General features: G+C 40.3%; 1 protein-coding gene across 1 annotated transcript; it reads left to right on the top strand.

Annotated features, from left to right (window-relative positions):
* The first annotated feature begins 7,659 nt into the window (after nucleotides 1-7,659).
* Nucleotides 7,660-20,149, top strand: LOC149098751 (beta-1,4-N-acetylgalactosaminyltransferase 3-like). Its single transcript, XM_089278098.1, has 4 exons — nucleotides 7,660-9,035; nucleotides 15,127-15,646; nucleotides 16,506-16,650; nucleotides 18,977-20,149. The coding sequence occupies exons 1-4, from the start codon at nucleotides 7,900-7,902 to the stop codon at nucleotides 19,219-19,221; spliced, it is 2,046 nt and encodes a 681-aa protein (XP_089134224.1). The 5' UTR covers nucleotides 7,660-7,899; the 3' UTR covers nucleotides 19,222-20,149.
* Nucleotides 20,150-26,381: the final 6,232 nt, after the last annotated feature.

Below are 26,381 nucleotides of genomic sequence, written 5' to 3'. Positions count from 1 at the left end.
AAAACAGATCTTGCACGGATCAAACAGCCACCCTCCGAATTATCGTGAAACAGTCCCTTGAGTGGTATTCCTCGCTGTATATCAACCTCGTTGATTGTGAGAAGGCATTCGACAGTGTGGATAGGTAGCCCCTGTGGAAACTACTATGGCACAATGGAATACCTACCAAGCTGGTTCCCTGATTAAGAGTAATTATGAAGGAATGTCCTGCAAAGTGATACACGAAGGGCAGTTTTCCAGACAGTTCCAGGTCCAGACTGGTGTCCGGCGGGGCTGTTTACTGTCCCCTTTCCTTTTCTTGCTGGTCATAGACTGGATCATGAAAATGACAGCGAAGCAGAGAAGGTATGGAATCCAGTGGACATTCTAGTTCCAGTTAGATGACCTGGATTTTGCGGATGATCTAGCCTTACTTTACCGCAACCATCAACAAATGCAGGACAAGACAACTAGCCTGATGGACATCTCTGCACAGGTAGGCCTTAGCATCCACAAGCACAAGACCAAAGTCATGAAAGTGAATACAGCCAGCACCGAGCCTGTCCTGCTGGAAAGTAGTCCACTAGATGAGGTAGAGTCGTTCACTTACCTCGGCAGTATCATCAATGTACAGGGCGGTAGGGATAAAGATGTCAAGACTAGGATTGGCAAGGTCAGGACAGTTTTCCGACAACTTCAAACAATCTGTAAATCCAGAGAATTGTCCCAACGCACCAAGATCAGGATTTTCAAATCAAATGTAAAACCAGTTTTACTTTATGGTGCCGAGACATGGAGAATAACAAAAGCCACCGTCACCAAAGTAGAAACTTTCATCAACAGCAGCCTCCGGAGAATCCTAAAGGTGCACTGGCGAGACAAGATCAGCAATATCAGCCTGTGGGAAAGAACACAGCGGATCCCAGGAGAACAGGCAATGGGAAAAAGGAGATGGGGATGGATAGGGCACACGCTGGGGAAGCCAGTGGCTAGTACCACGGGACAAGCCTTGTCTCCTTCTTCTTGCCTTGGAATCCCCAGGGTAAAAGGAGAAGAGGTAGGCCCAGAAACACCTGGCGCCGAGACCTCCTGGCAGACACCAAGAGGATGGGCATCACCTGGAACCAATTAGAGGCAAAGGCACAGGATAGGGTGCTCTGGAGGTCTCTCGTCGACGGCCTATACCCCGGGAGGGGTGATAGGGTTAAGTAAGTCAGTCAGTCAGTAAGTAAGTAAGTACAGCAGCCTCTTCCGCAGGGACGGGTGCTCTCCCCAGTTTTCACTCACAATGAGCAAAACAACAGCATCAAAACAATATGGTGGAAATCGACCTCCTCAACCACACTGTAAAATCAAGGACCGTCACGTGATTTAACTGGTAGCAAACAACTGGCAGGAAGTGATTAGTGGGGATAGCTTGTGCATTTCCTCCCGACATCGCTACTTAAAAGGTGAAAGTTGCAAGCCTCCACTCATTCTAGTCATTTCGCATTTTTTCTTTTTCTTTTTTTACAAATTCGGAGCTGAAACCAGTTAATTAATTAATTAATTTTTTTTTACTTATTGGTCTTTCTAGGTTATTTCTTTATTTAATTTCATGGGCGTCGATAAAATCAGGAAGGTAGAACATTCCGGAACATCCCGGAACATCGAATAATTCTAATAATTATGAGAAAAAATATGTAAAATTAAATTTTCAAAAATTGAATTTAACAAAAATAAACTGGTATCAGCTCGGAATATATTTTTTTAAAATTTAATTGATAAATTATATACATTCAATACACACTTACATACTTACTTTACAAAATTACATTATTTACACCTCTTACATTGTAATACTCAATTACAGTACACTATTTACATCATTGCAATACAAGTCGCTTACAATTTCATACCTTATTTTTAATGCCTACTCTACAGGTTACTTTTACTAATAAATGTACAATATTCTACGTATACTATAATTAAATACTTACATTGTTCAGTTTTTTCCCTTATTAATTTATTTACTTATTTATCTTTTATGTTCTGTTGCACAGCGGACAAACAAACGAAACAAATAATGAAATTAACATGTACAATTAATCAGCTCGGAATATAAAAAACAAAACAAAAACAAAAATTTAACCAGAAAAGGAAAAAAAAGAACAAAAAAATGAAAATGACTGCAATGAGTGAAGGCGTAACTTAGAACACTAATCCATTCCTTCCAGTCGTTCGCCATCAGTTTAATCACGTGACTGTCCCCTATTCCCACATTTCGTTTTTCATAGAAAACCAAGATGGTGGCGTTCGAACTCTTTAATGAGACCGAAAAATGTGGGTACACGAGTGTGATTTTTTATTGCGTCAATTCAAAAATATACACGATTGCGATTTCTCACGAAGAAATAGTTTCTCCATGAGATAAATATAGAAACTCTTCGGTATTGAGTTTCTTGGCTAAGTCTAAATTAGTTCGGACTGCTCGAGCTCTGATGATTTATTAATAATAGCTTGCTTGTTACTCGTGCTTCCGTTGATCGTTCATGTTGAAGAGACTTTAAGTAACCGTGACACGTTGTGTGACATATGTTAAATATTTTAGTATCATTCCAGACATTTCGTACTTTGAGTCGTTGTCTCGTCAGCCGTATCGAGATCCTGGCCTGTAAACATCGAAGAGTATTAAAGATGGAAGACCTTTTCGTTATTATGACCGTTCCCGACAATTCCGTAGAACCGGTAACAACAGTCCATGTTTGTGTTGAAGAAACAGTGCTGTAAAGACCACATGACGCAATTGGCGGGAAAGAAGAGGAGCCTGTACTCATTGTGGCCAGTTGAATGAATACCCAACGCTCCATACCCCTCCCCTACCGACTCCCCTACCCCCCAAAAATATCTTTTCATATTTCGAGCTGATATCAGTTTATCTCGGATATTTTATTTCTGAAAATTTAATTTTTGCATATATTTCTCATAATTATTATAATTATTCGATGTTCCGGGATGTTCCGGGATGTTCCGGAATGTTCCGGGATGTTCCATGTTCCTGGTTTTATTGACGCCCTAATTATATATATTTTCTCATAATTATTCTAGTTTTTGGATGTTCCGGAATGTTCCGGAATTTTCCATGTTCCTGCTTTTAACGACGGCCGAGTGAGTAGGAACACTCGGAAAACTTTTCGAGCTTTAGTTAGGCGGTCCAAACGCCGCTCCACTCATGCGCCGAACCAAACTTGATTAAGTTTGACTTTAGAGCGACTTTAGAGCGACGGCTGGTTCAGACCGCGTACTTGCGTCGAACTTAATTCGGAAAGCCAGGGGTAACAATTTGCGATGGGAAAACATGCCTTCTGAATTGAAGAACTCTGTCCAAATAGAAAAGCTGTGACTAACATTTCGCTTTTATGGCAAAATTTAGGGAAGCAAATTCAAACTCAAGGTTCAGTGTTTGTATCTATATTTAATTAGACAGGTTTTCTCCCGGTCAATTCGACTTGTTAAAGGGAAATCTCATAAGCTGGACTATTATCACGAAAAAAGAGCAAAAAATGAATTTTCACTAAAGAAACTCGCTTATACAGTCCAGTTTCTAATAAATCAAAGGCATACTGGTATTTTGTTGTCTTTGTTTTTAGCGACGACTTCGAGCTTCATGCATGACTGGTCACGCCACACAATTTTGAGCCAATCACTAGTCCCGTTATTTGAAAAATACATTACAGTAATTTATGCATTAGGTTCGACACCGTGAGGAGAACGCCGTATGAATCAGCTGCCGCTCCAACGTCGCATAGTGCGACAGACCCTGCCGAATTTACTGTCGTTTGCATCACCAAACCTAACCTGCCGAACCAAACTGATTCAAACGCCGCTCTTCTGCCGTACTTAACTCATCAGTTAGGTTCGGCGCATGAATGGAGCGGCGTTTGGAACGGGCCTAAGAAGGAACTGGAAGACTACCAGTTCGTTAAATTCCAAAGACATTTAGGTTTTTAGTTACAGCGTTAGAAAAAAGATTGAGAAAAATGTTTTGATCAACGGCAAATACCACAAAATCGGCAGTTAGTCCTCGTAATTACCCAAGCTGTAGCGTTCTCTCCCGTATCCAGTGTTTTTGAATTGACCAAAACTCCTCTGCCCCTCAAGAATTCGCGTAACGCTCGCATTTGTTTCTTCTGAAAATTAATCACAACTGTAAGAGGGAATTGCTCAGTGCAACTAACCAAACATGGAACAAACACGATCCATATCAAACTCAGTGTAAGAAAAGGTTATATCAAGTTCCGGTGGTCACGCCCCCACTAATGTCTGACTCAAGGTCATGCAAAAACACGCACAATTTTGAACATTTTGCATGGGGACAATTTGTACCTTTGAATTAAAAAAAAAGAACATTTAAGCTGCATCAGAAGATGGCTTCATATGTCATAGCGATAAATTTCAATGGGGCAAAATCGAATTTTTGAAATTGAATTACGCAATGTTTATAGGAGATTTCGAGCTCCTGTCACGGTTGGCGCAAAAGAATGAGCCCGCGCACTTTTGCACATGCTCTGATCACATTTGTACCGCAAAATTCGAATAAAGCGAAAAATTTCCTTTATTTTGGTATATAATTCATCCGGATTGCAGCCGATTTCGATGGGGCAAATGGCCGCCCAAATTATAGGTATTACACTGTTTTTGCTACTCGCATTTAGCGCGACCGTGAGTGCTGTGGGAGAAGGACAGGATGGCCTAAAGTCTGATTTCGCGGGCTATTCATCGTCTTCCTTCACGTGCAGTATCAACAAGTAAATTTTTATCGAATATACGTTCATCCCATTTGACTCCCAGAAAATGGTCTAAGGTCTGGTTTGAGTTAATTCGATACACAGTCTTTCCTCGTTCTTTCCGTGATTTCCCGGCTGATGTAAGCCCTCCATCAAATACATCCTGATCAATTCTAATTTCAATGAGAGTTGCTGGATCGTCCTATCGGCCAGAATACAACTTTCTTTTTATTTCATGATATAGCTCTGCGTGAAATAATTCCGCACGGTCGTCAAAAGAAGGAGCAGAAGGAATAAAAAGAGGTTCCATCCGCTGGAAAAGAATGTCATCTTTAATCTTTAAATTTCTATCTTTGTCATCAGTACCGCTCGCTATAACCAAGACAGTGAACCCGCTTTCCGATCTTGTCCACGTCTGTTACAACCACAGGATAATGTTTACGGTCTGCTTTTACTCGCAACGTCTTCCTTTGGGGTGATAACTCCTGGAAAACCTCATCTATGTATTATTTTGGTGCATTGGATTCTCTCTTCACTCACCCTGCTGCAGTATTTAGGTATTGTTTACGTATGGAAATTATTCCCCAGTCCCATGGATAAACTAATGCGCAAGCGCATTACAGACAAATAATGCCCGCGCTAGCCTGGACGCCAATTACAGCAAATGTTCATGTTCGTGGGCAATAAGTTTAATATGAATTCGGGAAATATTATTTTCCTTTTGCCTACCGCACAACCAAAACGTCGACCATCGCTTCCATATAGAGTTTTTCAGCGCAATAGAGTTGTTCCGCATAACAACCTTACAGATGCAAATGTACCCATTATGACATTAGACTTGTAAATTCCTTGCCCGTTCGATTATGGCCTCATATTTCGTGTCAAAATCTTCAAAGAGCTGACCTAGAATTGTGCACATTTCTTATAATGAGCGCCATATATATTTCTTTATTCTAAGACCTGCAGCGAAGAAGAAACAGCCTCGACAAAGCTATCTTGTAAATAAAGAACGTTGGATCGAATCGTTAGTCTTATTACAACGATTTTGTAAAGATCTTCTCTATCTGTAGCCTGAATTTCAGCCGCCTTCTCCGCTTGCTAAGTCACTCAGGGAGAGAGAGGTCTGAAAGCACTGGGCGATAATGCTGTCCGGTGACGTCACGAGTCAGATGTGGTAATTAATGCAATTTTATCTCAGGCCTCAGCGGTTATCAATCACACGCGACCTTCAGAAGGCGTCTAGACAAAACCTAAGCTTTGGTGGACGTCAATCATCTCCGCCTCCTTACCGACTGTATACAAAATTTACAAAAACAGTCTTAAACCTTGCAGCGGTCCACTCGTAAAAATTATCATTTTACTTTCAAATACTTGAAATTTGTAACTGAAGACGGGCGGATCGGGTTTCTCAACGGCCATTCGCATGCATGAATGACCCGAGATCAAGCAAATCTACACGCGAACTAAATTATTTCTGTACGTATTTGTCTTGGAGCTACGGACTGAACAAGAGTTCAACTTCTCATAAACCTTATAATTTTGTAAGGTAATATTGTTTAGTCCGTAGCCCCAAGAAAAATACGTGCAGAAATAATTTGTTCGCTCACGTGCAGATTTGCTTGACTCGTCGGGGTCATTCATGCATGTGAATGGTCGTTGAAAAACCCAACAAATTTCAAGGAATGTTAAATGCCAATGTAGTGAGCTAGCCGTACATACCGAAAGTAAAATGATAATTTTTACGAGTGGACTGCTGCAAGGTTTCACACTTTTTTTCAGGTAAATTTTGCATACAGTCGGCAAGGAGGGAGAGATGATTGACGTGCACCACTTTTTAGGTTTTTTTAAGTCGTTTTTGCGCTGAGGGTCGCGTGTGATTGATAACTGATAACCACTGTAAAACATTGGCGAAATAATAACAAGTATGCTTTCGTTTGGAAAACGGCTGTGCTGCTTTGAAAGTTCAATTGCCACGAGTGGAGCCATCTGATATATTAAGGACCTTCTATATCCCGTAGGCAAGTTTAAGAATACATCGCTTCTGCTAAGAAATTCTGAAAGTGCCTTTTCTTATTGCGGATTAAGTTTTGGAGTAGTATTTTAATTCTTGTTTTAGTTTTAGTTTTTAATCTTAGTTAGCTTACCGCATAGATTTTGTCCTTTTTATTGTATTTTAGATTTTAATGTATTTTAAAGGTTTAACATTTATTTTCTCAGAGGACCCTCCTGAAAACCACCTTATGGTGATTGGAGGCCTCCTTTTAAAATATTATGTATTATGTATTATTGTTATTATTATTATTATTATAAATGTCGAGCATACACCAGAAACGGCTTTAAGTCTTGTTGCGTTAGCTCGCGATTTTCTTCCGCCATCTTGAACGCGCGAATTTGGCAATAAAATTATTCTGAATTGTTCGAGCCGGGCGAATAAATTAACACTGCAACCAATCAGAAGCACTACCAGGTTTTTGGGTAGTGACGCCACCGGAAGCGTTATCGACCAGTGCTTTAGACATCTCTCTCCCCGAGTGACTTAGCGAGCGGAGGAGGCGGCTGAAATTCAGGCAACTCTATCTGAGAAGCAACAATTAGCTTTGAGAAAATTTGTCTGGTTTCATAAGGTATTTACAAACGCAGCGAGCTGAATAAAAAATACAGCAAAATCACACCAGTTTACATCCGGGCGTGCGACTTTTTCTTGAACGAGAGACAATTGCCATCTCATCTACATACCTAAGGTCGTGAAATGCATATTACCATTAGTAAGGTTCTTTATGCGGAAAAGCTCTAATGTTTTGCAGGCTGAAACTTTACAATTACTGTAATGCACGAGTTATGGTCGTTTGTTTGAATAAGAACTGATCAGTTGAATGTTGGCGCTACTAGGTTAATGTTATGCTGTACAGGTGACTATGACAACGCCTATAGAAAACTTTGGCGGCCAACTGATTTGCATAGAATCGCGTCAAAACTGCGACAATATCTACAGTGGGAGATTGACTTTGTATGAGAGCTTTTGTCGACACTCCACTTGCTCAGCCAAAAATGTCCGAAATTATCGAGTTCAGTTCAGTGTAAAGGGGTGTACACAGGTTTTAGTGAAGGTAAAGCGGGATTCCACCGACCTTCTTCACTCTGTTTGAAATAAAAGATGGTTGGAAGACGGACGATCTTCGCGCTCGTGTATCGGTTTTACCTTCGCCATGGCTCTTTTTGGTTGCCTGTACTCTCCCGAAGACGGATAAGACCGCTCAAGCTTCTGGTAATAATACTGTCTTGTTGTTTGATTTTCTTTTTTGCTCCTGTTTTATTCAAAAAGAACAGTGTTAGTTATTCAAGAAGAACTAGTGTCTTCTTCACTGATGAATCTGGTGTAAATTTAACTGGCGAGGAACAAAATTCCACGGATGCAAGTGAAGAAGGAAGAAAAGGTCAACTAACAGTTTCCATCTGGCGCGATTTGTGCGGCGACGAAGTGAAAGTGTTGAGAAACTCGCCATTTTATCCTAGTTATCCAAGCGAGAAGAAGTTAATTCGTGAGTTTTCCGAGTTTCAAATCGAGGACAACAAAACGGAATACGGTCAAACGATAGTTGGTTTCCTAAACCCAGCAAGGAATGGATCATATCGCTTTGCGATAGCCTCCGATGATTCATCAGAGTTGTGGCTCAGTCCAAGCGAAAATCCCGATGAGAAACAGCTAATTGCCAGTGTGTTTATTGAGGGCGCTGCAAGTTGGACGAAAAAGAACGAGCTAAATAAATACCCTAATCAAGTTTCGAGCGACATAAATCTTCGCAAAGGAAGTCAATATTACATCGAAGTCATTCATAAACAAGGCAAAGGCCTCGGATTTGTTCAAGTTTTTTGGTCAAATCCTGGCGTCACAGACTTTAAACTGATCAGCTCTGAATACCTATCGCTATGTTGCGATGATGTCGTGGTTTCCCCAAAACAGGATGCCATGAACCAACTACTTGCTGAGCGTCTTGCAATCTCACAGATAGCATGGGAAAAGTACTCGAACTTTTTCGCTCTTCCTTTGATTAGCGAAGTAGGTTATCTTCCACAATGCACGTACAAGTCAAGTCAAGTTGTTTCCAAAGACAAGATCGACAAATACAATGGGGTTTACCTAGTTTATCTATCCAACGTGTTCCCTCAAGATGATACTTTTATGGGAAGCAAAGGAAGAGTGTGGTCCTGGAGTAACAGAGTCGTTGATGGAGAAATAGTACAATCAGTGGTGGACAAGATGATTGCTGTCCTTTACAGGAAAACTGCCAAGTAAGTGAAAGTTTTGAAATTATTATTGCCAAAACAACAACAATCCCTCGATGGTGTACAGATTAATTTATAAATAAAGTAAGGCTAGACAAACTGCCCGTCAGCTGAGCTGTTTATTTGTAGTCATTTGTAGCTATTTGCACACTATAGCTGGTTTTCACATGACGTCACTAAAATTCAAACAACGAAACTATTGATCTTCCTTAGATTTTACTTTAATGATGTATAAGAGCAGCTGAAAACTAATATTCATACAAATTTTCGCTCTGAACGGGTTCTTGGTTTTGTGATACACTACGCTTGAATTTCTAAGCTTTTGCGTGACGCGACAAAAAGCCGTGAATCACTTTGATTTGACTTTGACAGGTCCATTGTGTAGCAACCAAACAGAAAAAGCCGCAAACAAAACAAAAAATTAACGGTGTCTCTATCGGTCATGAAACCACACTTCGATCGTTCGTCCCTCCGAAAAATGGCTGTTACTCTGTAGTTGTATAATTAATAATGGTAATTGAACTGAGTGGAGTGCAATTTGGTCTGAAATTATACGCGTGATTTCAAAATCGAACGAGCGCGCAGCGCGAGTTCGATTTGAAATCACAAGTATGATTTCAGACCAAAATTGCACTCCACTCAGTTCAATTGCCACTTTATTAGATCCATTTTGAAATCGCACAATTTTATCGCCTTAAATTTTAGATTTTTGGTGTATTGTTCCAGTAGCCGGTTTGTTAAAAAAAAGCGGAACCGGAAACGCCTTTGCGTCTAATTTAGTATGCAAAACGATGTCATGTGACGAAAACTCATTCGAGCATGACAAAGAAACAAGCAGTTCTGATCTAAAGTCGAAAATAGTCTACTTCAGGTATAAAAGTGCAATTCTCGTCGCCTGAATCAATTATGGAAGGCCTACCTTTCTTCTGTGGTTGAGGCTGCGACTTTTCATTGTCTTTGGAGAAGGAATTTGAAGGTGCATATCCTGTGTAATTCTGCGATCGATTTCTTTTGAGTTGTGAAACTCCCTCGAGTGTACGATGCCAAGTGGATAGTACGTTTTTTTTCTTTTAAATGCCGTTCAATGGTATGATTTTAAGGGGTCCAGCTCTTATCATCTCCGTTTCTTTTTGTAACCTCGGCGTAGGACTCAATACTCAGGACCTTGTCAAGTTCTGGCAGCGCCATTTGTTTTAAGATATTTCCACGATGGCAGGACTGGCACCGGCTTCGTAAGACGTTCGTTCATTCACTATTTTGTGCAGTGTGGCGTATGTTGACTATGTTTATTCACAGCAACAGAGTTGAGCTGTTTTGTTGCTTCGTTTGAAACTACCGGAAACCTGGAAACATCTACCTTCTTGAGATGACTCTGAATTTGTTGTTGTGTGGTTTTCGTTTGTTTATGTTTTACTGGACTCAGTATCATACGGATCTTGAGCAGATGTTGAAGAAAAATCGCCAAAACATTCGTCAAAATGGACACTGAAAGTTGGGAACTTCCATTAAAGTAGGTCTTCAGCCTAAAAGAGCTCATAATCGTCATTCAGAAACTAGTTAATTAAATTTGTCAATTTTTTTGGAAAAAAAGCTACAATAACAACAAAGTTTTGGCAATAGTATTTGCAAAATTCTCCACACAGTGGCTTTTTGCCTTTCATTTTCCTGAAATTTTATTGATTACTTTAAACTTATCTTGAAATCTGATGGGTTGTTATGTTTTACTGGCCCATTCTCATTGGCTGAGAAAAAGATGCGATTTAGAGCAAAAAATAGTGCGATTCGTGAATAAATCGCACCACTGAGAGCCAATCAGATTGCAAGGATAACCAGTGATTTCAAAATGGATTTAATAAATAATCTAATCTGTTCTCTTTATGCAAGCAAACTGGAAACTCGAAAGACTTTAAATGACGTCTGGCTCAAACCTGTACGCGCGGACTTGCAGCCTGAGGCTACAAAACCAGCTCCTCTATAATTAACTTCATCCGCTGCAAATCTACAGGCGAACAAATTATTTCTGCACGTATTGGTCTTGGGGGTACGAATTGAACAAGACTTAAACTTCTTATAAACCTTATAATTTTGTAAGGTAATAAGTTATAAGTTTTATAGGTTTACTCTCGACATTCCATCTTTCGACATGCTATGTAAACAGCTGAAAGACCGTTTACCTGTGAAACTGGCGCTTTTTCCGGTTATTAGCGGAACAAAATGTTGACAAGTATATGATAATTACTGACCTCAAATGAATGAAGAAGATTGTGGACTCCCGATTTACGGGATAATTCAAACCATTTTAGTGTAGTCGATCGACTCTCAAGAGTGACTTCCGGTCAGGGCCGCTACCGCTCAGTTACATGTAATATTTGAAAGATGTAAACATTCAAAGCAGTCGATTTATCCCTCACAGAATGTTTTCTTGATGCTCCTAGCCTTAGTATGATGTCAAGTAAATCCATCTTTCATGACTAAAAATTGAGTTTGACCTAGCCTCTTCCGGGCGTTCAGTTAGTTGGGACGCAGCGCGAAAATTAGCGCGCGAAAATAAAGAGTGCGGTGAGAGGACGCGAAGAAAATAAAAATCCAAACAACCTAAAAGTTACGGTTTTGAAATAAGTTAGTAAAAACCTCCTCCCTGACAAAGTTTGAGAAAATCTATTTTTTCTATCCTGCGTAAGTGTCGCTCTGAAATTGAGATTGGATGATTTAAACTACAACTTTGAATCTGATTGGTTGATTTAAACTACAACTTTGAATCTGATTGGTTGATTAAAACTACAACTTTGAATATGATTGGCTTATTGAACTGATAACAAGCGTACTGTCCGAGAAAAAAACTGTCCGATAACAACTTGGCAAGTGAATTAGTGGAAAATAGGAGTTTTTTAGCCCAATTACAATCGAGGAAAGGTTCGGGAAAACCGAGAGTAAAAAGCAAAATAAATAAAGAGTAAAATATTCTATTTTTGTAAGTAATATGCAACTACATGTAATAATGTGCGATACCGACCATACGCGAGATTTTCCTAAACTAAAATTTAAAGATTACCGTATTGTGCACCAGAATTAAGGCTTTCAGTAAATAAACCGATTCATTTTTTCCCAAGAGGGCACGGTAACGAATCCTGCAATCTGATTGGTTCTTAGCGCGCTCCGGATATTCCTATCTCTGACCACGGTCACGGTAACGGCGGGAAACAGCGCGGGTGAAATTGTCGTGTTGGTCAATTTTCGTGAGTGAAAAGCGGTAATGATCACTCTTTGCCCTTTTTACACTTTCATCGACGATTAATCAACGCAAGCTTATCCCTATTCACTTTAAAATGGCAAGGAAAGTCAGCGTAAGTAAATTCAATTGAGTATATTTTGAAGTTGTGAGAGTTTGTTTGGTTGTTTGTAGCTCGGCGCTGTAATGGCACGTAATATTGTATTGTACAATACTGTACAATTTTAAGCAAAAAATGAGTCTATTGTAGTCGAGTTCACCTTTCTGATCGTTGTTGTATTTAAGTGAATTTCTGTGGAATACACTTACCGGATTTCCTCGCTTTGTGCTACTCAATTTACGGTAGAAAGGTCTGATTTAGAGTGATTCGCAATCACTGATAGAAATTGTTTTTGTAGTAAAACTTCAAATTTGCACGAGCTTTCACTCCGGTAAAACAGTTTTTGAGAACTTAACTGGTGAACTAGATGCAACTAACATAAAGTAGTTCGAAGTAAACCTGTTCTTTAATACATCTTTCTTTGTCTAGTATCTGAGTTAGCCGCTCGTTCGCTCGTTAGATTTTTTTTACGATGGTTTGTAGACCGCACGTAAGCCAATTCAATGTTGCGTATACAAACCCACTTGCAAACCATTTTACCGCAGGAAAAAATTAAATATGTTATTTGCCAGCTTAGGGTTGGTCCGTATAGCGAAAAACTGTGACCTTGGCCTTGAAAATGCTTTTAAGACCTCGGTCACAGTTTTTCACTATACGGGCCTCCCAGCTGGCAAATAGCTATGTACTTATTTACTGAGTGGGAGGGCCGGAGGGGAAAATATTTGACTCGCCTGCGCGAGGTCCGCACGTACAAATATTTTCCCCTCCGGCCCGGCCTAACTCAGTCAAAAGCATTTTATCATATGACCACCTAGTGTTGAAAATTTTGAGAATTCTGTTTAAATCTAAATAGGATGTCGCGCGCGGAACAACTTCAAAAAAGATTCTACAATAAAAACTTGTCATTCATTCCTTCGCGTCGAACAAGAAACACACAATTCATCGAAAAACACGACTCGTTTTCTCGTGTTCGTTTTTCAATCTAAGTCCAAAATTACAATTCATGCTAACGGGATTGGCTAACCTGTTTAAAAAGCCAACGGAAAGTTGACATAAAGCTGTCAAAAATATGTCAAAACCATCAAAAACTTTCGCTTTCGAAACAAATTTCGTTTCATACTTCAATAAAATGTCGGCGTCGTTTGAAGCTATTTGTCGACCTCTTGGATTCTCTTGAACAAGGAAGTACCAGCAACTGAATATTAATGACACCGATGTAGGTTTGCCTTGGTCGCCTGAATTTCCACTACACAGCAAAGCCAGCAAAGTCGGCAAACCCAGGCACTGTTTGGGGGAACCTACATCAGCAAAGTAAGGGTTATTCTGGGGAAACATTCGATTATTACTATTATTATTACTATTATTATTATTATTATTATTATTATTATTATTATTACTACCAAAAACAAGCTACATACATGTGCATTTGTTTAGAGAACCGATAAGTTCACTAAATTCTCTGCACTCGTTGTCATTGATAATAGTGTGGTAACTGGCTTTCGCGTTTGTACTGAATGTCAGTGACCATTAGTAGAAGACAAAGTTGGAATTTTTGTTTCTAGCTGATCGCCTTCCTGATCTAGTTGAAACTTGCGGAGTGTCATCCTCTGGTTGAATCTCATCGTCGTCCTCCTCCGTAGTCCTATTGTCACCACTGTCGAGGGACTCCACTAGAAGACAGTAGTAAACATCATCGTCAAGAAAAAATTGTATCGTCTTCTTTCTTATGTGGTAATAGATGTCCAACAGTAGCAATTAAATAATGAAAGAATGAAAGATGCGAATGCAGCCATAACACTACTGGAAAAATAACCTGAAAAAATTTCAGGCTGTGAACGGAATTCGAGCCCACGACCTTTGCGTGTCACTCGTTCGCTGCGCGCACTCGTGAGATATCGAGTTGAACACTCGAAGATAAAAAAAATTGTATATTGCGTATTAGCCAATCAGAACGCGCGCTTCTCTAAAGCTACGTTGTAATGGATTACATGCACGCTAACATATACTGAGTTGATAGCGCGACTTTGATCAAGCTATGTTGTAACTCGGTTTCACAGATCACATTATTTTCATGTAATTTGTTTTCATGCAAGAGTAGATCAACTTCTTCTGTTTTCAAGCTATATCCTTGTGGATTATTCTTGATTCAGTTTTTGTACCTGTATTTACATTATTTTGGGGACTGATGTCATATTGTTTGAGAAGTTCATTAATTACAAAAATGATGGTTTGTGATACAAATACAGAACATTTAGCTGGGTAAGCGGAGTTCATATTCCTTTGTTTGCATGACACAACTCACAAACCTTCACCACGCCGGACTCATCACTTTGTAAAGGGTTTAATTCGAATTCATCTCTGCAGTGTAATTACCTTACGAGCGACCCAAAGGCTTACCTCAAGTTCGCTTCGAAACATGTTCGAACACGAGAAATGAAACAAACGAAGCCAAACAAATACCTGAAATACGAATTATTTTATTAAGAACCTGATGTTTGACTTCTTTAGGTTTCTGCTTGCCTTGCCTACCTGCTTGCCTACCTGTTAGCATGCCTTCCCGACCTTGCTTGCTCGACTTGACTAAAAGACCGACCAACCGATCGAAGGACGGACGGACACACCGACCGACTGACTGACCGACACACCGATCGACCGACCCACCACATACTGACCGACCGACCGACCGATTGATCGACCAACCGACCGACCGACCTGCTGACCGACCGACTGAGTGATTAATGACTTAATTTGTCTCGTTTTTCTTCCAGGGATTTCTTTTTAAAGAGAATTTACAGAGTTACGCAGAAGTCTGATCCAGTTTATGGCGATCGTTTCTCTGTCGACGCGGAACTTGGTTTACAGCATAGCAAGAAATCATTTCGCTTGTCAGAGCACGTCTATCAGAAGAAGGGAAGTGACAAGTTGTGTTTTCCAGAAGGAATCAACTGGAACAGCAAAGCCATGGTGTACTTCATACTTCCTGTCAAAGACCAGGGACGATGGGTCTATCATTTTATCAATGAACTCACTGTTGCCAGCTTATTAACCGGTGATACGAACTTTCACGTCGTTGTTGCCGACTTTGAAAGCCAGGATATTGATATGGCCGAAGCTTTTAACACTTCTCTGTTCCGCAGCAGACACACCATTGTTAACATGACGGGTAAATTTTACAAGACACTCGCGCTAAACGAGGCTGTCGCGCGTGTTCCAAGCGAGCATGATATACTGTTTCTGTATGACCTTCACATCGATGTGCCCGTAGACATTGTGGGCAGCGTCAGAAAGGTAATAAAGTGCAAATGTAATTACGTTAGAAGCAGGCTCTGTAAGAGTCTTCAGCAATGTTAGCGAACAGTTCAAATGCGTGACCTAAGAGGGTACGAAAGCACGGCCCACTAGGAAAACAGAGAGGGGGTGGGAACCAGGAGTTGCCTCATTAGTGTTATGTTTTCTCCAACGTCTCCTCCTCATGTCACGCTTTTTCAAGTTTTGCGCAGTGTTCGACGATCTTCTCCATTGTTCTCTGCGATTGCTCGACATTTTTAATGAATTGATGAACAGAACTAAGACAGGGCGTGTTCAGTGTTTTCTGTGTAGAAGAAACATTTTACTTAGTGTGAATAAATGCTCCTAGTTTCTGTAAGTGCGTGGATGTCGCATGGTATGGAGGAGGAGGAGGCGCCTGCAAGAACATTGCTCTCCACCAGGCTCCTCACGGTGAATGCAGGCCTCAACAAATCAACTAAAATCATGTTTTACCATATCTACAGTGTATTGGACAACTGCTAGAGAACAAGTGTAGAACTGATAGGGGCCTGTAGATGAGAATGCTGATGACGATGTCACAGGGCACTTGGAACTATCCCGCTACTGATTGGCTGGAAAAAAAAATTGTAATCATTGCAGATCTAGATTTCTCGATAAGCAGAGTAGATGTATTAGAGGCTAGGGTACAAAGATTCTCGGACAAGCGTAAACTACAGTGACAGGATTTACTCTGTATGGGTTCGCTTGTTTACTGTAATGCACCAGTCAGATGGTGCTATTGGTCCTAGCCTTCTCTAGGTCCCTTATGTACTTTGACTCGAAATCGTTGTACCACTACTACATACTCAACGTTATCAGTTTGTCATTCATCTTTCAGAACACCGTTGAGGGACGAATTGCCTATTTCCCTGTGGTTGGTCGTTTAGATTGTGGCAGCTCGTCTACTGAACACAGAGGCTTCTGGGAACTTGAAGGGTTTGGCTTGCTTGGTATATACAAGTCTGACTGGACAAAGATTGGAGGTAAGTGGAACTCAGTTTTTTTAAGAACGTGATCAGAAGAACAACCTAATGATCTCGATGCCGGACAAAGCTTGAACTGCAATATTACCACAATGCAAAGCCTCTAACCGACTAACGAGATATGACAAACATGTTTTTCTCCTGATAAAGTTTCTAACGACGGTTAAACACTTTGTTCGCGGCTTGAAAAACTTGACTGATTGATTGACAACTTTATTTACACACGGTAAAAATTCCTTCGGCACAATTTAAAAGTATAATACCTAAGTCTGCCTAGATAAATTAACTAATAATTAATATAGCATCATAAGAATAAAAACCTATTATTGCTATTATCAATTGAGCAGACAATTAATTATAATTCACCTCAGTGGTCCCAATGTGTGTAGAATGATCACTATACTTATCTTAAGGAGACAACGCACTACAAAAAAATCATACCACACAGTATAGAACTATGTCACTCTTTGGATGTATTGAGTTTTATAATATAGATAGGACCCTGCGCGCGCTCTGTTGGTCAAAAACCCATGTTTTATCAGAGCATAAAACATAGAAAAAAAAGCGTGTTTGATTGATTTGCGCGTATAAAATCTATATCATAAAGCAAATAAAGAAGCCTAAGCCGTGTATTACACTGTGATAAAACACGACGGGCATTTGAGAAGACGAGGGTAATGTAGAAAACACTCGCCTGCGGCTCGTGTTTTCTACATTTCTCGAGTGTTCTCAAATGTCTGGAATCCAAATTCAACCGTTTTTCTGCGTTCTGGTCTGCTTGTCGTACGTTGTCTTTGTTTTGTGGGCGTGGCACAGCGGAATAATGAACGACTTAACACGGTTCGATACTTATGCCACCTCGGACGAATTGCAAATTGAAAAAATATCACTCGCCCAAGGCCCCAGCAAAATAAAAACAGTTTGGAGGCCGGGGGGGGGGGGGAGGTGGGGGGAGGTGGAGGTGCTGGCGGTTTGTTGGTGTGCTTGCATGAATGTCGAAAGATCTCGAAAATTTTGTTGCTGGTTGCTCAAAGACAGGAGGAAATTAGAAAATAAAAGTGCACTGAAAACAAGAAAGACTCTATGTGGACAGTGGCTTGTGCATTGTTTTGGGTTGAAGGGAAAATATTGACATTTGATTTACTCCCACATTGCCTTTCTCCTACACGGAATAAAAGTGGATTCTGATGAGCTGTTTATTGCAGCCTGACACAGTAATACTGAACTAACAAAATTCTTTTAGAAACTTAGAGAATTTGTTTCCCTGCTAGCAGAGGCTCTTTTCCTGGTGTTCGCTGACGGGAGAAAAGAGACCTCTACCATGGGTCGAAAGTGGCTATTTTTAACATGCTCCGCGGCTTAGCGACCGAGCCATCACGTGATGTTCATAGCGCGTGACGAAAATAAAACCTTTCACTCAAACTGGCTCGAAAAACCCACGCAGATGGCGCTCTATGTCCCACACCCCGGTTAATTCACTGTGTAGAAAACAAAGGAAAACATCGACTAGATCGCCAAAACGCGCTTAAAAAAGTACAAACATCATCTGGAGATAATTGTTGTCTGAACTGTGGTATTAACTTCAAGTTATCTGGACAGGAAAGCTTTTCAACACAACCACAACTGCAGAAGTCAAAGAAAATTTAATAGTCCGTCTCGGAGAGTCGCCAGATTTTTCCTTGTCATCCCGACGGGTTTGCAAATGCTGTAAACGAAAGGTGAACTCAGTTATAAATAGAACATTGATTCTCGAACAAGACAAAACATTTCTCATCGACAAACAACCACAACAAGTGGGTTAGATGGCAGAATTTTCACCTTTTCCGTTCGTACAACTAGTACAGCAATCTGGTAGATGAGAGTTTTCCCATGCCCGGTCGGCAAGCACGCAAACGTGTCTCGCCCGTTTAAAAGGGCTTTCAAATGCTCGTCACTCAATTTTTTTATTTTTCCATCGTCGAGGTTATCCAAAACGGAAGAACGCAAACTTGTGTCTCTTTAAGATTGAACTCTTTCGAGCACGTCGATGAGCACGCCATGCACCGTGGGCTCAATAAATGACAGCGAAATTAATGTAAAGAAATGCGCGAGACGCAACGGGCTCAAGTTGCGGTCAGCGAACAACGCAAGGAGCATGCGTTTTAAATAGAGCCGTCCAAGACTGTGGACGGCGGTTAAATCAAAGCCATTTTCGACCCATGGCAGATGTCTCTTTTCTCCCGTCAACGAACACCCGGAGAAGAATCTCTGCTAGCAGGGAAAGAATTTGCTTGTATGAACATTTAGTTGTACAACTCTGATTTATTTTTGCTCTGTTTGTCCAAAGGAATGAACACCGAGAAATTCAAATACAAATGGGGCGGGGAGGACTGGGATCTACTGGACCGTGTTTTGAACGCCAAGTTGGAAGTGGAACGAATCAAGTACCCAGGCCTCTATCATCATTATCACAGTACACAAAAAAAAATGGAATTAAAGATATTTTTTATTTGTTTTATGGAATCTACACGAGATCATGATATGGAAATAGAAAAAGAAAATGGACCTCTTTGTTATTTCACCGCGATTTAGACGTCTGAAAATGTGAGATTTTACCTCCGGTTAGGTCAGAAACCGCAGGGGGTTACGACCTGGGACTAGTCAGGCTGTGACGTTAAAACAAGAACGTACTTCGACATATTTCTCCAACCAAAATAATAGAAACGAAACAAACAAACAAACAAAAAAATAAGTGAAATAAACTAGGAATTAGGCAATCAAGCGTAATTCCAATTTTGATTCAAATTTGTAAACATTCACCATTATTACGAAAGGTATGTAGACGCGGTGTAAAAACAACGACATCCATTTTCTCTTTCGATTTCTTTATTATGATCTCGTTTAGATTCCATAAAACAAATAAAAAGTATCTGTCACAGTGATACACTTTTAAAACGCTTGGTGTAGCCGCGCCTGGAGTGTTTGTAGCGCGCCTCCTATGCGAAGTTGCTTTACCTGGCCTACGTACCGCCTCACCAAGTTGAAAAATATCGGTTTAAATTCTCACATCATACTGCGACTACTTAACAGTTTTAAAAGGTGTTGTGTAAGGTTTAAGATTAAAGATTGTGAATATCGCTTTCTTTTTTTTTAAATTTAACTTTATTTGTTTTCTGCACCACTATAATCAATATCTTTGCGCCGCTATGTTATATTCTCCATTGTTACATTCAGTACTAGTGTAGATGTGTTATCTCAATAGAATGGTCGTAAAATTACATGCAACTATCTTCGATATTTCTTTCCACGAGCCGGATATGCTACCAAACAGTTTTTTATCTATCGTTTGAGTGCCTTTTGAGTTGTTGGTAGCATAAAGCCAGTCAATTGCTAAGGTCTTTACAAAATTAAATTGACAGATAGTATGTGTATGATCAATATCGATTCTTGCTCACCACTGTAGAGGCATTCGTCATCCGTTTAATACCATATCAATAAAGGTTGTCTTTGGTGACTTTAATTCTATGGATTAATTTAAACTGGATTTCCTTCCACTTTGTCTACTTGCAGATGTTTTATAGCGAGGTTTTTCGAGGCATACCCATCCAACTTCATTGTGTTATTCCATCTCCTTGGGCCAGACTGGCTAGCCGTGTGAATATCAGTTTGAAAAAAAAAAAAAACTAAATGCGACGAAATCTGCATTAGACTTGATTCCAGTCACTCTTCAAACAGGATCACACCACAAGCTTATTTGTGTGAATTCATCTGAGACCATCGTGGTCATGAGGTAGCCAACAAATATTGTCTTGTTGATGGCAAATCTACATCGGTTCCTCTTTCTAAGCAGAAATGTCTCAACTTTCATTCAAGTGTTTTGTTTGTCATTCGCGCGTCAAAGCGTATGACAATTTGAAATTCTCTTAGAGTGATTTCAGTTCTATATTATAGAACACAAGTAAATACGATTTTCACCAACTTCCAAACTTGAGCGGGAGAGCGCACTTAGTCTTCGGTTCGCGAGCGCATTTAACTGCCAGTATCGTGCAAATAATTAAGATACAGGGTTAAGTACCAAATGATCATATGATCGTAACAAGTAAAGCTTTTTGAAGCGATCGAGATTTCGCGGAACTCTATTTTCTGTTGACTGCTTGTAAAGTTGATGGACCGGTCTTCGCAACCGCAAGAAATTATGGGTAAATTTGCATTTGTATGGATAAACCGCAACCAATTACAGTTCATTGAAAATCCACGTGGGAGCTCCAGTGAGACAAAAGTAATTTATGCCAGTAAGTAAGTAACAAAATTATACAACGCTTAAGAGTGGTATACCATGGAATATCACTCGAATCACTTGTATTTTCACGGAATACTCACAAGTCTTTATTATTTTACACCATGCCATAGAGAGACAGTGGCAAACACAGTCAATGCAGCTGACGATGGGAAGGATGGGTGTAAGCAGTATGAGTTCTGAAAAACCCATTTCGGAGAAACTGATAAATAGTACTGTATTGTATTGTACTGTTAGCGTTTACAAGGAAAATAGTGTAAAGTATCGCACGCACCTCGCCTTACAGATTGCGTGCCGCGTTTAGCATATGCTTGAGTTTTCATTCTGTGTAATTACGATACGGGCCTAAGCCAACTATTCATTCGGCATATTCATATGAAAACATAACACTGAAAAACTGACATTTCTAATTAGTGTAGCGTTTAAGGGCTCATTAACTGATCTTTTTGTAGACTGCAAGCAGTCTCTCTTTTCCTCGAAAACCGCGGGGAAGAACGTAAAACAAGTAAGCGTGCTAGCGTGACTGTGAGCGTGACGTGCGAGCGGCGATGCCGCGAGCCGCTAGTAGCGGGGGCGTCGGAAGACCAGCAAAAAGAGAGATTGCACTGGTTTCATACTATGGATGCTACTTTGACAGGTCGCATCAATAACACCTCCGCCCCGTTTTGAATATGACACTCCAGGCAAATGACCTCTCAAAAGTGTTTATACGGCTCTGTCAAACGGCTCTACTCTGCTTTTAAGTCTTCCTAATAGCACAGTCCTTCAAAAACCAGTGTGAAGCATAAAACTAATAAAAGGTCGCAAGATCGAAGTTCAAAATAGAGCGGCAAATGTTATGAACCGTAGGAGTCGCACCTTAGGAGACAAACATTACAACAGAGTTTGGGCGTGCGCTGCATGTCACTTATAAAGCCGGGTTACTGACAGATGTGCGTCATAACTTCCTAGACCGACCAATAGAATTACTCCGTCACCAGAGTGCCGGGCATCCAAATCACGGTTGTATGAAACCAGTGCAGTCTCTCTTTTCGCTCGTCTTCCGATGCCCGCGCTACTAACGACTCGCGGCACGGCTACTTGTAATCTTTTTGAGCCGATGACAAGGAAAATTTATTTTTATCTAGCCTCGTCATTCTTTGTTACGTCATAGTTATTTCTCGTGTTTTAACCTTTTCGTGATCAGTTACACCAGTAATGACGTCATGAGGTCACGCCCATGGTCAAGTGACTAATTCCGAAAAAAATGTAAAGGCTTCCATACATATTACTTTATCGGGAGTTTTTTTTCGTTGATTTAAGCTTTCATTTTTAATCCTCATTACGCTATGCATAGGCAAGATATGGGGAGAATTTCAAAATATTACAAAATTCGTAATTTTCTGAAAAAGGCACGATTTCACAAAAGGGTTCCAACTTTAGCTTGAATCGTAGCTCGTCGAAAAATGTTGGATTTAAAAAAAATCTGTGTTTCCTTTAGCATTTAAAAAGTGGCCCCGAAGTTATCCTATCAGCGCTCGCCCAGTTCACACTGCCAGCGGCACTTCGATAAGATCAAACGAAACACACGAAAGTCTAATGGAAAAAGTTTTACTTTTTCTTTTGCGCTTGTTCTTCTGTTTTTCTCTTATTTTGTTTTTGCTTACATATACTTGTTTACTTAGTATTGTGTGAAACACACACAAAAAAAATTTCAAAATGTAACCGAGTTTGCAGGCCACTGAATTGTTTAAAACAGTCTTGCGCTAAGGCTGACTTAAGTCACCGGAAGTGAAATTTCACCTCGCTTATTAGACCCTTAAACTTATGATGACCAAAGTCTTCAGCATCAGCGTTTTCTGGTTATCGGTAGGGTAATATGTTGTTTATCTGTTTCGATTGGCGTTTCAGCTTTAACGGAAAACAGAAATATTCCAAAATTAAGTATACTAGTCAAAGTAGGTTAGTACCTAGTTTGTAGCGGAGCTCTTGCGTGCCGAAAGCGCGCAAGTGCAGCCCTATACGCTAAAACATTTGGTTACTCGTATGGAATCTATTTGTTTTATATAACAAAGAAACAAAATATGTAAATGACGTCATCTGCACGTCTGTCCTTGAATTCATCATAATGTTGAACCAATCAAAATGCGAGAGTAATGAGATCTATTATTTAAATAGGTCTGACTCGCACCATTATGACGAGAAGTCTTGTAGTTTTCTTTTGACTCGTTCCTTCCTTAGTTGTTCACTTTCGTTTGTCGAATAAAAACTAAGTTAACAGTAACCGAGGCCCACAGGATATCTTTACAATGTTCGTGATAGTATTTCCTTAACCAGCTGTGAATCAGCGTATCCCAAAGTTGACCGCGATGGTCGAATTTTTAACTACCAGCTTCACTTGTGAACCAGTGAACCAGTTGAAAAATAAATAACGTTTAATGGGTTTCTTTTCATGAAAATCCCTGACTACCTTTAACAAATTGACCTCAGTTTTTCATGCGTCTATCCTGTTATTGATCATGAATTTCGTCATAACACTGTCAAAGTAGCTGCAAACTTTGACAATGTTATGACGAAATTCATTGTCAATAACAGGACAGACGCATTAAAAACTGACATTAATTTGTTTTTTGCGATAACAAATTGTCAAATTGCCCGCTCTCACCCGTTGATACATCGCATAAATTATAAATTCATGTGTCTGTCCGCTTATTGACAATACAAATTAGCCAATGAGCGCGCGAGAATTTCTGCAGTTATCGTAAAAAATAATATTTAAAATTTCAGGAAACTTATTATTACAAATCATGCAGGGATATAAGAGCGGGCATTCCCGATTCTCTGAGCGGGCTGTACTCCATTCAGCCTGTTAAGCATACGGTAAAATAAAATAACATGATAAAAGAACATAATAAAAGAAAACAAATGGAAACAATTAATATGTTTCTTCGCGGATGTTCAGACCATCCGTATGCTTATCTTCAATTTACACTATCAATTACTTTTGCGTATTTCCGGTATTACGTAAATATCGGCTACATAAAAACACGCAAATGTAAAATCTTCCATTGTACCTGAAGAAGGCTGGTTTAGCCAGCCGAAATATAGTACACCTTCAAAAAAATCATTCTACGTTGTGTCGGTTTTTGCTTTTGTATTCTTCAGTTTACTTGGAGTTCGTGTCAACAATTATGATGAAGTCACTTGGGAGACTACTTGTTGCTAGGTAACAAAACTATCGTTCATCATACTACATAAATCATTTATAGTTTATTGCTAACTGTAGAATTCCGTTGCACTTCATTTTTGTGTTGACTTCCACATGGCAAATCTTTGCTTTCGCCAGGAATTATTCCCCCTGATGTATCAGGCATAAATGGAAACGTTCTCGGATTTCTGTCCAATGGGAAAAAATCTGCGCTATACACACTGCGGTGGCTTGAAAGAGAACCTTTTCGCTTTTCTGCCCAACCATCCCAAGCCACCTCCAACCGATAACTATGCCGATAGTTTGATCTACGAGCGAGAGGGAATGGCAGTAGAGTGGCGAAATACCGCTGTACTACCACCCACAGGGTTAACTATGCCAACTGAGTTTCTCTTCCTGACAGAAGTGCATATGCGAGGATGTGGCTGTTATGCTTCCAGTGACCGCTGGACAGACGCAAATGGGACTGCCGTTGAATTTCGTTAAGCTTCGAAAGCGAAGCGAAACACGTCAAGTGTTACCGGCAAGTTTAGGGAAAGTTTTTCGAAGCCTGCTGATTAAGGTGAAGCCGGATGACTTCTCATAAGCGGAGCATATACGTATGCCAGCTTGTCTTGCACAAGAAGTAAAATATCTTCGTTAAGTGCTAGTCACATGAAAATATCAAGAACTTTTATCGTCTAACCTCGCCTTGTAACTAAGATTACTCCAGCTTAAGTTTTAGGTGAGCTTTTCTGACCTCATTGTATACATTTAGTGTCATTAGCATACGACTTTAATACGTCATTTCTAACATGATTCCTCCTCAGGTAGAGAGGACATCATGTTCGATATAAGTTGACCCCAAACAGCTTAAGAGCGTATGAAACGTAGTACCTGTTTCAAGTTTTTGGGTGTAATACCGAAGGTGACAATATCTTACAAAAACTGCAAGAGTTCTAGGTGGCCCGTACATTCTTTGTAACACTTTGAGTTTTAAAGCTCGCGTGGCACAAAAAGACATTGAGTACGTCGTTCTCAGTCAAATTCCTTAGGACTGTTGATCTTGCTATGACCTTTTAATATTCAGAACTGATATTTTCGTAGTTTCGACTGAGATGATATACCAAACACTCGAAACAGTGTTTTACAACATTTCCAAACACCTTGAAGTTCGTCAAAAATACTCGGCAATACACCGAATGCAAATATGGCGGACCGCTCGGTTGGCGCCCGGGACTAGTCGCATGTAAGCGAGTCTAGTCAGGCTTTGACGTTTTGTTTTGACAATGCTTTCCCAGAAAAGTCTTGCTTCGTTGTCGATCTGGTCTGTTTTTGTTTCGCCCTCCCTATAAGTTGTTGTGTTCCTGAATGCCACCAGAAGGAATTGAAATCTTCCACAGCAGAGAAAGTGTTTGTGTTTTTGTTTCCGAGGTCTCCTCTCAGGGAAAACAGACGAAGGAAAGTAGTTCACGATCGCCGAAGGAACTGTTAAAGTTTGTTCGTTCAGGCTGGAAGATCTTAGAAGATGTGTAAGCGACCGCATTATATAGCTCCAAGTCGTTCTAAAGATTCCCTTTAACACGTAATTAGTATTCGGTTAGTCCGGGCTTGTTTTTCTGGTCGGCTGGGTAAGTTGCCGGCTTTTCTTCCTTCTGTGAATTTTTTTGTTTTACCCAAAATAAGGGGGGGGGGGGGTGGGGGGAGGGCGGGCTCCCAGCGCCCCTTCCCTAGATCCGCCACTGATATCTAAGTAGTAGGAGAACGTATACCTACCGTGGTTAGTTAGCCACGATCATTGACTTGAAATTAACATCGCACTTCAAGCGCGCATTTCTCATTGGGAGTCGATCGCGACTAGCCGTATACTCACATCTGCGGTTGAAAAAGCAGAGGAGAAAGAGGGTTGGAAGAAAAATAAAAAGAATCATTTACTGAAAGCAAATTCTTTCAGAAACGTTAGCCATCAGAGTAACAGAAAATCGACCCGAGTGATCGTGCGCGATAATTAAGGACACTGCGTGGTCCGACACCGCGGATATACGTTTTTTGGGGGCGCGATACAGTATTTTACTGGACAGCGGTACACCTTAATTAACAAAACTAGAAAATGCCCGCAACAGGAGGGAAAGGTGAACGCGTCAGATTTGACTGACCCGATGATCATGGCCATTATGACGTCACGGCGAAAGAAGTGCGCAAATGCACTCAATTCTAGGGTTTCACCCACGTGATCAATAGCTTAGCAACGGTTCCTATCCGCCATCTTGGTGTCCCTCAAGCGTAAAC

The sequence above is a fragment of the Orbicella faveolata genome, unplaced genomic scaffold, assembly GCF_042242905.1.
Source record: "Orbicella faveolata isolate gen_17 unplaced genomic scaffold, um_ofav_v1 contig_46, whole genome shotgun sequence".
NCBI lineage: Eukaryota > Metazoa > Cnidaria > Anthozoa > Scleractinia > Merulinidae > Orbicella > Orbicella faveolata.
This window is presented reverse-complemented; position numbering and strand designations above follow the sequence as displayed.

Excerpts from the sequence above, each read along its gene's own strand:
- LOC149098751 (XM_089278098.1), top strand. The coding sequence starts at position 7,900 with ATGGTTGGAAGACGGACGATCTTCGCGCTCGTGTATCGGTTTTACCTT. Across the intron at positions 9,036-15,126 it reads CTTTACAGGAAAACTGCCAA|GGATTTCTTTTTAAAGAGAA; the intron begins GTAAGTGAAAGT and ends TTTTTCTTCCAG. Across the intron at positions 16,651-18,976 it reads TGACTGGACAAAGATTGGAG|GAATGAACACCGAGAAATTC; the intron begins GTAAGTGGAACT and ends GTTTGTCCAAAG.